The following is a 15000-nucleotide window of genomic DNA, read 5'->3' on the forward strand; positions in this document are numbered from 1 at the left end:
TTAAATTTACTGTATAATGATTTAATTTATTTGTGGTTACTAGTGGCAAGGCATAAATGGGCAAGCATTACATCTGTTAGACTCGCCACAACAATTTCACTTAGTACACTTATGAAAGATGAGAACATACTACCTTTCATCTCTAAATGCTGTCTTATCTTTGCCCATGCATGGGGCAGTATGAAACATAATTTTGATTACTTTGTATCTATAGTAGTGGCAATCCAGGGCATGTCTCATAATTTGGAGTTGAGAGGGAAATTTTTCAATTGGGGTTTAAAATTGGTTTACTAGGCTTGTAAAAAACCATTAGATGGTGCCTCAAATTTTTCACAATTTGGCGCCCTAACTATGGCTACATTTTTGGCCTTTCACTATTTTTTTTGCAAATGTTATTACTCTTCTCATAACAGATTAGTTTAAGAAGTTTTAGATTAAAGGGTAGGTCGTGTGTGGTATTTCCATTTTCTGTCTATTTCCATGTTTTTGATAGGTTTGTTGGGGAGTGGTATTGGGTGTTGGTTATCGGGCTTTAGATTTATTGTCTGTATTGATGAATATGATCCGGGTTCGTGGTGGATTAGTGTGGGGATTGTGCGGTCCTTTTATAAAGTCTTATGGTCAGGGTCTTGGACCTAGGCCTTTTCCGGTTCTTTTTTCGGTACTATTTGATCATAAATTTGTCTTTCTTATGAGCTATATATTAAATTAGTGCAAGTTGACTTTGACTTTTAAATTTTTGTGTGAAATATGTTGTATATACATGCAAATAAAGTTGTTGTTGTTATTATTGTTGTTATTGATATTGTTATTATTATTGGATCCTCATCCGCAGCAGTGGAAGAGGAGGTCGGAAAGAGATGTAGGAGAAATGGAGCGATGCACTGCTGTCTGGGTGCAGATACTCCCTCGGCTCAGATGACAACAGGCTTCTGACCTGCAGTTGAGCTGGGACGTGTGGACACATGTTGGGAGGTTTAGGGTTTTTTTTTTTTTTTTTTTTTTGTTTTTGGTTTTTTTTTTGTTTTAATTTCAAATGTGTGCTTTGTGTAATTTTTTACGTTTTACTATTCCTCTCCATACGCTTGCCATCATGTGAGTGCAGTGCTCTTGTGCAAGGACTCCTAACCAACATAGCTCCATGTGATTGTAAACCTATTACCCTGGAGAAATAATAATTTAGTACCCGCCTTTGGATAAAGTAATTAAAAGCGTCAGCAAGTTTAGCAAAGTTGTTATCCTGTGGTAATGTAACATTTTCATTGAATTTTCAAAAGAATTGTTAACACAGAGGTGAAATAGGTTTGTAAGGGGTTTATTATGTCTTAATTAAGGCAATGGGGTGTTGAACTCGTACACACAAACGACACTATAAGAAACACATATAAATCTAAACTTTATATATATCAGGTCCTACTTTTTGCGCACATTTTTTATGGTTGGTGGGTGTTTCAAGGTATGGTGCTGTTATTGAGGTTATTTGGATAATGTATAGTGACATTGGGCATGTGTGGGGGGGCTGGAGGGGATGGGGGTGGGGGTGGGCTAGTCGGCTTGTAATCTTGTCTTCATCCCGAGTCATGTTGATGGTGGAAGGGAAAATCATGGAATATGGTTAGTCTAGGAATCTTTTTGGGTTTAGTTTTGATAGTTCTCGGTCATTCAGGCCGTTAGGATGGTGGTTTTGGTTCCCCTGTAATGGGGAAAAATGTATGGTATCCATGAGATACACCTGTACTAGGAGGGCTGTACGAAGGAAAATCATGGAAATTCATCTGCTCATGTCCCGGTATTTTGGTGTCCGTGAATGGGAGTGGCTGTGGTGGTGGGGGGGATCATAAAGGTTTAAGTAGCTCGCTCCTCACGTTTTTTTCTGCCTTCCCTTGCTCTGTGTTATGGGCAATTTCGTTGAATTTCTTATTTTTTTTTTTATATTTTTTTTTGTGATTTTATTAGTTATAAGGATTCGTGCATTGGTTAAGAAACTTCAGAAATTGACTGATAAATCTGGCTCCATAAATCAGGATTGAGTCCAGCTTGGGTCATCATCACTCATCACCCAGCCCTGCCCCATCTCTCTCTCTCTTACAGTCTTCATGTCACGCCTTTGACTGTCAGTCTTATCAATACAGAATGGACACTAAAATAAACTACATACATCTTTCTACTTATACTATATCACTCCCTATATGAAGGCTGAAACCGCGGGGCCGAGCACGGAGGTGGTTGGAGGCCTGACTGCTGCTGCTGCTGTGGGGGCTCACGCCAGGGGCTGTACGGTGAAGGTCAAACGCTCCAAATTCATCAGCTACAAGGTCAGTGACCCGGATGAACCCGCTGCTGTTTATCGTTGTCATTAGGGTTCACTAATTTTCAGATTTTCTCTCTCAACACATGAGTCAGTTTGAAAGAAGGTTCAGGACCAAAAAAAACGTTAACAAAGTGCAAAAGGGTGGGGAGTGCACATTTGGAGAAGAGGCTCTGAGGAAGGATTGGATTTTGAAAGTGAAAGAAGTGAAAAGTGAAAGCCCATTGGGAAACTCCAACTCCCATTCTCATTGTGACACAGCACTCCACAGCACACAAGTGCACACTGCACACAACGAAATTGCATTTATGCCTCACCCGTGCAAGGGGGCAGCCCTCAGTGGCGCCCCATGGGGAGCAGTGCGGTGGGACGGTACCATGCTCAGGGTACCTCAGTCATGGAGGAGGATGGGGGAGAGCACTGGTTGATTACTCCCCCCATCAACCTGGCGGGTCGGGAGTCGAACCGGCAACCTCTGGGATGCAAGTCTGACGCCCTAACCGCTCACCCATGACTGCCCATATTCTGGCAATAGGAGCAAAGAGTGTTCCTGAACTTTTCGGGGGTTGCTTCACAGAGAACTACTCCAAGGTGATGATGACCGGTACTGTATCTTTGAAATGCCTCTGTGCCAACGATATTCTCTCTCTATTTTCTCTCACCTGTCTCTCTTTGTTTATCTCTCTCACCATCTTTCTCTGTCTCTCATTTTCTTTCTTTCTTTCTTTCTTTCTTTCTTTCTTTCTTTCTTTCTTTCTTTCTTTCTTTCTTTCTTTCTTTCTTTCTTTCTTTCTTTTTCTTACACTGTCTCTCTCTCTGTCAATCTGTCTGTCTGTCTCTCTCTCTCTCTCTCTCTTGCTCTCTCTCTCTGCCCAACAGGGTGTGATCACAGCTGTGACCGATCAGGAGGCGGGACTCTACATGATTGACGGGAAGGTGGGCCTCCTGCTGGCCTATCAGCCGTTGCGTGGCATCAACAGCGGCCTGCGTCCCGGCGCACAGGTGGAGCTCCAGCATGTCCACTTCCTGTTTCGGCCATCCATTTCCTGTTACGGCCCTCCCACGATGCTTTGCGCCTGCCTGCGCTCCAGTGTGCGCGTCACTTACTTTAGCCCCCTCCTCCTGGCTCCACAGGATGAGCCCGCCCCCTCACAGTCACACGACGTCTTGCCTCGAATGCTATTGGAGAGAAACCTGGGCGTGTCTGAGTACTTGTGGCTACAGCATTACTCCGTTGTGATTCGACAAAGGTGTGTGTATGTATGTATGTGTGTGTACACGCGTCACACACACATTCATACACATATAAATTTGTTTAGGAAATCTTGACATTTGTCACTGACAAATAATAAGTCCTTTCAACAGTGAATCATTAGGCCTATGTTGGGCCAAAAATCTAGAAATTAATTCTCTTGACAGTCTAACATATTGGACAAGTCTTACATACTGTGTACTTGGTACAGTACACAATGTACTGTACGTTTGCAATGAGAGATCAAGAGCCTTGTGATATCATCTTGATCGTTTTTTATATATACATATTTTTTTAAATATATATAATATTTGTGAATATACAGTATATATATTTTTAGATGCGTCCTAGCATCTCTGTAAGAGAGGGTAGGTTCGTCGGTCTGTCAGTCTGTCCATCCGTCCGTCCGAAACGCATTTGCTAAATTGACATTCCCTGTGTCCACAAGATGGCAGTGCATAGACAGACGCATCTTTGTCCGCCTGTCAGACTTGTTGGCCTTTTAGTGCCATTATTTGAAAGGACATGTTTCCCATTCATTGTCAAACGTAATGGCGGCATGCTGTGCCACAACACCCCCCTGGATGTGAGTTTAACTGCCGTCCCCTGTTGGTCCCCCTCTCCTATCCTCCCAGGCTGTGTCCTCGCTGGGTGTGTGAGGCGCGCGCGTGTGTGGTGGCCTCTCGACTGCTGGAGTGTGTGTGTGTGCGCGAGGAGCGGCGAGAGCCCCGAGACATCTACAGAGAGATGCTGCAGGAGCCTCACGTCTGCCCTCTGAACCAGGTAGTGAACACACACACACACACACACACACACACACACACACACACACACACACACACACACACACACACACACACACACACACACACACACACACACACACACACACACACACACAGACACACACACATACACACACTCAAACACACACACACACAATGAACAAGAAATTGCAGCCTACCAAATTATCGATTCTGCTTGCCTTAAGCCAATTATACAGATACAGACTGTTAGGCATATATTAGTAGCTAACAATTATTTTTTTCTACTCTTTTGATATGATGGTGATGATGATTATGATGACAATGCCATAGAATGTCTTTCTCCAGTACAGGGTGTTCCATCAATCACAAGACAACAACTTCAGCACCCCCAGGTGCACTACATCCTGCCCCAACACATTTTCACAATAAAAGTCTGTGAGCTGCTGCTATTAATAACAAGTAATTAACAAAGGGTGTACATAGGGTTGCGTCATCCCTTAAGTTTCGGCGCGGTGTGATTGGTTGAAGGCAGAGTGACCAGACCTTGTCATTCAGTCCTTAGCACTCACTAATGAAAATAACTTGTTTTCCACCAGAATCTTTGCGCTTAGTATAGGGGACCAAAATGGCTAACAACGACCCTGTTTCTATATTTGATGCATGTGATTTCTACTTTGCCTGAGACAATTTTCCCCTTTTGCGGCATTAAAGTTTATCTTCTGTTGCCTTATTTTATCTTGTCTTATCTTTTATTGTCTTGTCTTGTCTCATCTTATATGATCTTAGTACAGGGTGTGCAGCACGGGCTGTGTCGTCCCCTCCGTGTCCGAGGTGTGTGTCTGGCTGGAGGCCGAGTGCTGGTCCACCCTCTCCCTCCCCTCTCTCCTGCCCACCTCGGAGGCCTCGGGCCTGATGCGAGCCCAGCTCAACCCCCTACTCAGCTGGTCCTTCCAGACCTGGAGCCTCCGGGACAATCACACAGTAAAAAATACCACTACGTGTATATTGTATACTGTTTGTGGGTCATTGATGTTTATTATATTTTTAGTAGCAGACATCAGACAGTACAACCACCGCTAATGCCCATAAATTATGTAATAATTGGTAATTAATGTCCAAGTAATGAATATGTTTCTTTTATAATTCATAATCCATTTTATAATCCAAGAGAATTTAATCCATACAATTGTAGAATTAGCTGTGGTTGTTATGGGGACATGTGTCTGTAATAAAGCTTATTATTTGTACCTTTCAAAGTGCATGAGTGAACATTTTAGATTCGGCACTAGCAACAGACTTACACAGGAAAAATATCAGTGTTAATATACTTCTTAAAGAGTTGAAATTACATTTGGTCCCACCGAGAAATGCCAATATTTTTTTCTCTTTCACTCATTTTCAGAGTGAATTCCACTCAAGATTGTCTGAATACTAAGAGTTGAAATTGCACTGGCCACCTGCTGAATTTTACACTGACGTTTCACTCCACTCTCAGAGTAATTCACAGTGTTGTAAATACTCTATTTGGAGTTATAGGAGTTCGCCCTGAAATATTGAACACCCCATCTTCAGTGATGGGCTACCTAGATTCAGAAGCTGCAATCCAGAGAGCTACGTACATATTTTCTTAACCATGATACACCTAAGCTCAGAAAATGATGTTATAAAACAAGATGATCAGTGCTAAGAACATAGTGTGTTATATTAAACTACCTACAGTTTGTCAGACAAATAGAATCTGAATGATTGGACTCTGATGAAGATGGTTTTCCATCGAAACGTTAGTCCCTAACATGTTGTGCACTTGATTAAAAAGAAAAGCAACCCTCTGTGCTGTCTTCTCTTCGTTCAAGAATCTGAATGATCTTTCTTGAATCTAAATATAAGGATATATGCTACTGAGATACAGTATGTCATACCCAAGAATAAGTTACCTGCCAAAGTGGCTGGAGTGAGACTAAAATTGTTACCAGCCACGGCCAAGTTTTACCCATCTTTGGCTGGTTGGCAGGTGCCAGTGTCAAGCCTTGTACTGGACTGTAGCATGTAAATCCAGGTTGCCCATCACCGCTCATGTTTTACTGTGCAGGAGGACCAGGGACACCAGGGGAATGAGGGGGAGGTCGAGCGGCGGCGACCCAAAAAATGGGCACTTTTGGTGGGCATGCTGGAGAGTGGGCCGGCCTCTGCTACCTTGAAGCTCCGCGACCAGACGGGGAGCATAGACATTGTGTTGGTGGAGGAGGAAGAGGAGGAAAGAGTGGACGAGGATGAAGGGGAGACGCGGAGAGCACAGAGGGCAGCAGACAACACAGCCTGGCTGGGTAAGACACACACATACGTAAATAGGCGAATAAACAGAAAAATCTGAAGAGTGCTGTCCTTCGCTTCCTTCATTCATCATTATATTATATAGGATTCAACACCCAGTTATAATCTGTATTAAATAGTATAGGCGTTAGTGTGAGCGCCTCTCCTTTACTTCATAAGACACACACACACACACACACACACACACACACACACACACACACACACACACACACACACACACACACACACACACACACACACACACACACACACACACACACACACACACACACACACACACACACACACACACACACACACACACACACACACACACCAGGGCTTGACATTAACTTTGTGGCTAGTGGTTTTCCCAAGTCACTAGCCATCCAGTTATCCAGTTAGGTGGGGGAGGAGGAAAGAGTAGAGGATGAAGGGGGAAAGCGGAGAGCACAGAGGGCAGTAGACAACACCGCCTGGCTGGGTAAGACTCCAACCAACCAGATTCAAACGGTCATACACATAGGGTTCTTTCCATTGTCTTTACTACCGTCCTCACTTGTGCTTGTGGCCTCGTGAAGACGTTGCAGCAACTCTACTTCTGTATCTCGCAAAGGCACAATTCAAAGTTCATTTCCTCATTTGCAATCAGGATGTTGAATGGGGAATGTACCCCAAAAGAGGAAACTACTGTTTTCTCCACGGACACGGGGCGTCAGCAAAGCGCGAGGCCACAAACTCAGGTCGAGGAGAGGAGGTTAAGTAATGAGAGTTTTGATCATGATAATGTAATGTACCCATAGACAGACACAGGGCCGGTCCAAGGAGCAGACCGGCAGGGCAATTACCTGGGGTGGCACCTAAAAGGGGGCGACACCATCGCGAAACTCCGACCCAGATGGTGTCGCGAAAATAGCCAGCTAGCGCTATTATCACACTATTGCTATAATTAACATGCTGTTTGCAGTGTTTGTTGAAATCAGCAGTATTATCTTTTTTTTTCTGGCTGGGTACTGGTGGCGCCATTGCCTGGGGCACCAGTCATTGCCTGGGGCACCAGTCATTGTAGGATCACCACTGGACACATACAGTAGACATACACTAAAAATATGATCTAATCCAAATATAGAAATATGAGCTAATCCTAATGTGTTAGGACAGCCAAGGTGTAATGGTTAGGCTAGGGAGGTGGTCTTCCTTACCTCTCCCTACACCTCCATCCATGGCTGAAGTGCCCTTGAGCAAGGCACTTAACTCCACATTGCTCCAGGGACTGTAACCAATACCCAGTAAATAACTAAGTCAATTTGGATGAAAGTGTCAGCTAAGTGTAATCTAATAGTGTAATACATGTAATGTAATGTTTTCTGTGCGTGTGATGTGCAGGTTGCTTGGTTTGTGTGCGGAGCTGCACTCTGGTGGCTGAGAGGTTCCTGAAGACCAACTTCCCCTCCTGGAGCCACCTCAAAGAGGACAAGTACATCACTAGCAAGCACTGCAGGTATGTCCATACACACACACACACACACACACACTGTCTTTCTGTGTGTCTGTGTGCACGCATGTGTGTGTACGTTTGTGTGTGTACGTTTGTGTGTCTGTGTGTCTTTCTGTCTAGATCACCCCTTTTACCCATTGCCACTTATCTTGTATACAGTACATACCTGTATGTGTATGTCCTTTTTTAATATGAATATATACGTCTGTTTGTGTGTGTTTGAACATGAGTGTGTGTGTGTGTGTGTGTGTGTGTGTGTGTGTGTGTGTGTGTGTGTGTGTGTGTGTGTGTGTGTGTGTGTGTGTGTGTGTGTGTGTGTGTGTGTGTGTGTGTGTGCGTGCGTGTGTGAATATCAGGGTGTACCTGCAGCTGTGTGTGAGTGACCTGCAGGTCCTCAGCCCCTCTACTGCCATGAGCCTCCTCCTGGCGGAGAGAGAGAAGAAAGACGGAGCGAGAGAAGAAGAAAAAACGACAAGAAACGGAGAGAGGAGGCCCAGTGTTGATGCTGAAAACAGCAAGAAGGATGGAAGGAGAGGAGAAAAGGACATGACAGAAATCGGAGAAAAGCAGCCCGGTGTTGCAGCGGAGGAAAGCAGCAAGAAGAATGGAATGAGAGGAGAAGGAGAAGGACAAGCGACAAACGAGGAACAACCGGCAGAGAAGAGAAGAGCAAAGAGGACGCGAGGAGAAGAGAAAGAGGAGGACAAAGAAAAAGCAGAGGAACGAGGGATGAAACAGACGGAGGGGGGAAAAGGAGGAGAAGAAAGTGGGGAAAGGAACAAGTGCAAGAGACAGAGGACTGGGGAACACATGGCCCAAGGAATGCTGGGAGATGGAGGAGGAGGAGGTACAGAACAGTACAGTTGAAATCAAATTAGGTCCGGTTAGGGATGCAAAATATCGATTAATTCATTAATCGTTATTTGATTTCCTTATTTATCAATAAACGATAAATTGATAAGCTGCGTTTTCCCCCCGAAATCTCGAAAAAAAAAATCGACTAAGTCTAAAAATTGAAATAAAAATTTGAGACAAAATGCTGCATTTAAATAAATTCTATTTAAATTCTTTAGTCCAAGGGTGATTTCAATATTCCCACTATTCACACCCCTCTTCACACACACTCTTCACATGCCCATTTCACCTGGGTCTCTTGGCGGTTGAATTGCAGATTAATTGTGATTAATGTTTTTTAATCGATTAAAAAAAATGTATCTATTAAAGTCGATTACTCGTTTGCATCCCTAGGTCCGGTTAACACCAGACTCTCTCACAAATGGAGGCTGCACAATTTCTTGTTGGAAAGGTGTGGTTTACAATTGCCCTTAGTCATTTATTGGCCATTATAATATGAAATGTGTCATTTGGTATATACGTAGCCCCAGCCAATCATGCACGTTGTATTTATTCAAACAAAATGTAAGCATCACCTTTCTACTCCTCTCGGCTCTCTGATTGGCTCCCTAGCTTAGGCTCCCTCGCTTAGGGTAGTTGCCATGCTGTTTTTCCGATCGGAACAATTGTGCAAAGCAGCATGGGATTTCCTAGACTAGATTAGTATTGTATAGTATTACTTTTACTCTTTGGTCAGTCCTTGGTTTTACTCTTTTACTCTTTGATCAGTCTCTTACACTGTCACACCTCTCCCTTCTCTCTCTTTCTGTCTCCCCCTCTCTTTCTGTCTCTCTCTCTATGTTTCTCTTGTCTCTCTCTATCCATTCTCTCTATCCTGTCTCTCTCTTTCTCTCTCTCTGTATCCCCCTCATGTCTCTCTCTCTATCCCCCCTTCTCTCTCTCTTTCTCTCCTCTAAACCCCACTCCTCTTTCTCTCTGTCTCTGTCTCTCTCTGTCTCTCTCTCTCTCTCTCTCTCTCTCTCTCTTGTTCTCTCTCAGCCGTGACCTCTGACCCCTGTGTGTCTGTGGTGTTCCGTGTGGAGGCCAAACAGGGCGTGGCCCTCCGCAACCATCAGCTGACGTCGGGGGCGACCGCCTCCCCGGGCCTGTCACTCAGCTTTGTTGCCACGGTGACGTGTTTTGGGGCACCCCAGAGGTGGGAGGGCGACCCCAGAAACACCCCCCTGCAGCAGCACGAGAACGACAGCACAACACCACACACACAGGTTATCCACACACACAGGTTACCCACGCACGCACGCACGCACACACGACACACACATGCACACGGTGGGAACGCCCCCCTGCAGGGAAACGTCTATATGACACCTACAATATACAGTAGTTTTGAGTTTATTTTGTCATAGCGAGCGAGAAATGAACTTATTCAGAGCTGTAATTGATTTAATTATAATATAGTATACTTGAGGATTGATATTGCTTAACACATGTCTTCTACATCACTTGTCCTGTTTGGCATGTGATAGATGGATGGATGGATGGATGGATGGATGGATGGATAGATAGATAGATAGATAGATAGATAGATAGATAGATAGATAGATAGATAGATAGATAGATAGATAGATAGATAGATAGATAGATCATTTATTTGCAGAAAATTGTCATTGTGCCATTGACAGTGCGTCTGACAGTTACAAAAAAGAAAAAAAAAGTGGTTAAAATGTGAACCCTCTGTTTGCTTCTCTCTCTCTCTCTCTCTCTCTCTCTCTCTCTCTCTCTCTCTCTCTCTCTCTCTCTCTCTCTCTCTCTCTCTCTCTCTCTCTCTCTCTCCTCTAGATTGATCTTCAGTTCATCAGCTCTGCTGTCAGGTGGTTTCCTCTGTTGCATCCGGACTCTGTGTACCGCCTCATCGCCTTACACACAGAGGTACACACACACACACTCACAGAGGTACACATGCACACGCAAACACACACTATGCTATTGTACATTGACAGAGCATCCACAACATACACCACAGCCACATTGGAAACCTCTTGATCAGTGTTGTGTGTGGACCTTTGTCATTTTCCTTGCCACTCCTGCTTCTCTCTCTGCTGTGTCCTGACTCCGTCCCTTATTTAACAAACTCTGGTGAAACCAGCATAACATCCTCTGTAAGCAACCCCTTGGATTCAAGAGAGAGTCTCGACTGATGCTCAAGGTGTCTTTATTTTTCTTGAAGCACAATCACCGTTGTCACCAAAGCACCGTGAAAACTGTGTTGGGGTATACAGAACAATACAAACCAACAAATCACCATAGAGTCTTCACAGTACATTATTCACATTTGTTCATTAATAGTTCACTAAAATCATCAAGTCATTCATTCAATATATTACAGACATCAAAGGCAAGCAGTTTAGGCCTAGTCAAATACATACAAACAAGTGGGAAGTTACACAGACAATGTTTCAACAGAAAGCAAAATAACAAACGTACCTCACTGCGCTCACCAAGGATGCTTAATATTGTTTTCTTCTGTTGTTTAAAACAGGCATCAAAGTCCTTTTCTTGTGCAAAATGAAGCAAGTTATGCTGAGATCTGGAGCTCAAACATTTGTGGCTCAGGCTCAAACAAAGCCAAGCAGCTCCCTGATTACCTACACCTGTAGGGCTACCTTTACACATCTACCTCTTGTGCTATGGTGTCAGGCAAGGGACAATCTTCAACAAGGCAAAGGAAAAATTCAACTACCCACAGTCCATTCACAACTCACACATACAATGTCACTCACAACCACACACACCAACCATTTTGAAGTACATAGAAAAATAGAAATGTATTTTTTTGATTAAAGTTTATGTTTTTAGAAAAATTACACAGAAACAAAACATTTAGACTAAGACGAAACAAAACGCATACAAGGACTAGTGCGGTCCTTTACACTCCCACCAATCATGATATGTTGCCACAAACCATACATGATTCCCCATGATTCTTTTAAGGACCATTCACCAACCCCCAAAGTGTGCAAATAAGCATAAAATATGTTCACGTAATTAGTTGTGCGCGTTTCAGTTATGTGTGTAGTGTGTGTACTCATGTAACTATTCATTCTCAAGAAGCAGAACAAGCTTTTGTATTGGTCATTCTATGATCGAGGGTTAAGATACGGAACAAGTTCAAGTGACCTCTGTTCTCCCACTTCTGACAATTGAGAGGCCTTGGAGGGCAGCTTTCCATTCCTCCCACCGTGTACACAAGTCATCAGGAAGTGGCTCATGCCATTGGACATGTCTGCGACACAGGTCCTGGAGAACGCACTTTCCACGTAGAACAAATGGAGCTTCAAACTCCTGAGGGTCATACAAGGGAGACACTACAGACGGAATGCCATGGCAGGTGTCAGACTTGTCTTTCACATTTGCATTGAAACTGAAGAGGTCGCTTTCGATTGACTTCTGAAGGCCAAGAGGATGTTCCACTGATACGGAGTCGTGATTGAGGTCCAGGCATTGAACACTTGATGCTCTCTCGGATGAATCCACACAGCCGAGAACTTCTCGCTCGTTTGAGTTGAATTTGTGGAGTTTTGGGCCCCCTTTTTTGCATGACTGCTGTGCTCCAAGGATCAATTCAGAGGCTTCTTCAATTGAGGGAACACTCAAAAGCCCATTGTCAGCATAAAAACTGTTTGTAACACAGGGGGCAGAAGAGGGATAGTCAGACTGATCGCGTTGCGCCAAGTACTTCAAGCCAAAGTTGGCGCAGCTTGGGTAAGATGTGGCGCCAAAAGGGTGGACAGCCATCTGATACTCTGTGTGCTCAATTTGTGATGATTAACCCATTGACGCCTAAGGCACCTGCAAAAAAGGGTGCTGAATGCCTGAGCCCTTTTTAAGAAAAGCTGCCCTCAGCCTATAAAAACCTAAATATCTCTGCTTCTGAAGCACATAAAAATATGCACTAAGTTGCATTTAAACACTGAGACCCTCATCTTTCATTAGAATGTGTTCATTCATCTCAAACAAACAGAGATTTTTAATAAAGTTGTCTAAAATCTCATGAGCATGAATGTTGCGTAATGCAGCTCCAGGCGCCAGGGCCAATGTTGCGCAACGCAACATCAGGCATCAATGGGTTAAATACTAATTCCGTAAAGCGGCCGTTGCCAAGTTTTCCTGTTATAAAGCCCCAATTCTGGGATGTTGGAATACGTCTGCAAGTTGCACAAAATTCCCAGTTTTATCCTAAAATAAAGAAGTATTCAATTTCCTGTCCATCCCATAACGTCCTCCAAAATGTCACTGAAGTCGTGCATATATACTGGGACTGCTACCCACACCCTCGAACCTGTTTGGTTAAGCTAACCAAGGAAACGCTCAAATGTTGTAAGCAAGACTACAGACTTTGGCGGAAGCTAGAGAACTGGAGAGCTGTTGTACTACTGTCGGAAACCCATGACAGTTCAAGATAATGTGACTTAAAACAAGTTCTCGACTTCTACTTAAAGACAGCTGTAAGAACGCAAAACGTAATAACTGCCCATAACATAATAATTTGGGCCCATTTGAAACATACTAACTGTAATAGTATCTTTTATGCCTTATAATATATTTTATGTCCGTATTTCCACCTCGCTCTCTTGCTCTCTCTCTCTCTCCAATGTTTCCCAGGATGTAAGTGTGTTGCGTGTGAAGGTGGACATGACTAAGGGTGGGGGGAGAAACCATGGCAACCCCTCCCTGGTCATCCAGCCTCGCTGGCGCATACACACACTGGCACACACTCCAATGGTCACACAGGTGAGGCATGCACGCACGCACGCACGCACAGACACACACACACACACACACACACACACACACACACACACACACACACACACACACACACACACACACACACACACACACACACACACACACACACACAGGGGTATACCCCCACATACAAACAAAAGTACACACACATCCAGTATACTCATTACTTCTGAACAGATGTATGCTAACTGATAGGATACATGATAGTACTACTGTACATGCAACACATCCATACACACGCACACGTGTCATAGTATTGAGCAGAAATCCAATGCAGCTAATTTGCTAATTGTATTATTGAAAGTGTTTCTTAATACACTATTGTGACCGTGGATCAATTAACGCTTTTCAGATTGGTCCTTCTGGAGCACAAAGCATTAAAACTGTATCTCAGATTCTTCATGACAGGTAAGTCATTCCCTCTCATAGTTATGCAGTAATGCACCGGTACTGATCATGGTGTTTTTTAACCCGACCTGGCCATATATAGATTTCTTCTCAATTCATATATCCCTCCACATAATATCTGGGGCCGCTTTTCTTTTTATTTATTTTTTTGGGGCGGGATTTTTTTTTGATTGGACAGTTTTGAGAGATGACAGGAAGCGAGTGGGAGAGAGAGGCGGGGGAGGGCCGGGATATGACCTTGGGCCAGAATCGAACCCGGATCCCCGGCGTGACAGTGCAGTGCCCTATGGTTTGAGCCACGGCAGAACCTGGGGCGGGTATTCTGCAAGGAGATTACTCTTGCTGCCAGTAAACATGATTAAAGCCCATTGGGAAACTCCAAACTCCCATTGTCATTGTGACACAGCACTCCACAGCACACAAGTGAACACTGCACACTGTACACAACGAAATTGCATTTATGCCTCACCCGTGCAAGGGGGCAGCCCTCAGTGGCGCCCCATGGGGAGCAGTGCGGTGGGACGGTACCATGCTCAGGGTACCTCAGTCATGGAGGAGGATGGGGGAGAGCACTGGTTGATCACTCCCCCCACCAACCTGGCGGGTCGGGAGTCGAACCGGCAACCTCTGGGATGCAAGTCTGACGCCCTAACCGCTCACCCATGACTGCCTCTATTAATGATTAATGAGTGAATGGGGGATGGATATGGAGGGGACAAATGATGATGATGCATTACATACAGTACGAGCTGATAACATTGTCATGACCAAACATTGGCCAGTGGGTGAA

At 44.2% G+C, this 15000-nt stretch overlaps 1 protein-coding gene across 1 annotated transcript in view; it reads left to right on the plus strand.

The window, feature by feature from the left end:
* Nucleotides 1-2189: 2189 nt before the first annotated feature.
* The window catches only part of ctc1 (CTS telomere maintenance complex component 1), a 23948-nt gene continuing 11137 nt past the window's right edge, over nucleotides 2190-15000 (plus strand). Inside the window, exons 1-11 of the mRNA XM_063186850.1 lie at nucleotides 2190-2315; nucleotides 3188-3558; nucleotides 4196-4343; nucleotides 5114-5308; nucleotides 6417-6651; nucleotides 8027-8141; nucleotides 8495-8985; nucleotides 10032-10258; nucleotides 10833-10922; nucleotides 13656-13784; nucleotides 14155-14210. Of these exons, the coding sequence (XP_063042920.1) occupies nucleotides 2190-2315; nucleotides 3188-3558; nucleotides 4196-4343; nucleotides 5114-5308; nucleotides 6417-6651; nucleotides 8027-8141; nucleotides 8495-8985; nucleotides 10032-10258; nucleotides 10833-10922; nucleotides 13656-13784; nucleotides 14155-14210 (2183 nt within the window). The remainder of the gene's footprint in view (nucleotides 2316-3187; nucleotides 3559-4195; nucleotides 4344-5113; nucleotides 5309-6416; nucleotides 6652-8026; nucleotides 8142-8494; nucleotides 8986-10031; nucleotides 10259-10832; nucleotides 10923-13655; nucleotides 13785-14154; nucleotides 14211-15000) is intronic.

Source organism: Engraulis encrasicolus, chromosome 21 (genome assembly GCF_034702125.1).
Source record: "Engraulis encrasicolus isolate BLACKSEA-1 chromosome 21, IST_EnEncr_1.0, whole genome shotgun sequence".
Classification (NCBI taxonomy): Eukaryota; Metazoa; Chordata; class Actinopteri; order Clupeiformes; family Engraulidae; genus Engraulis; species Engraulis encrasicolus.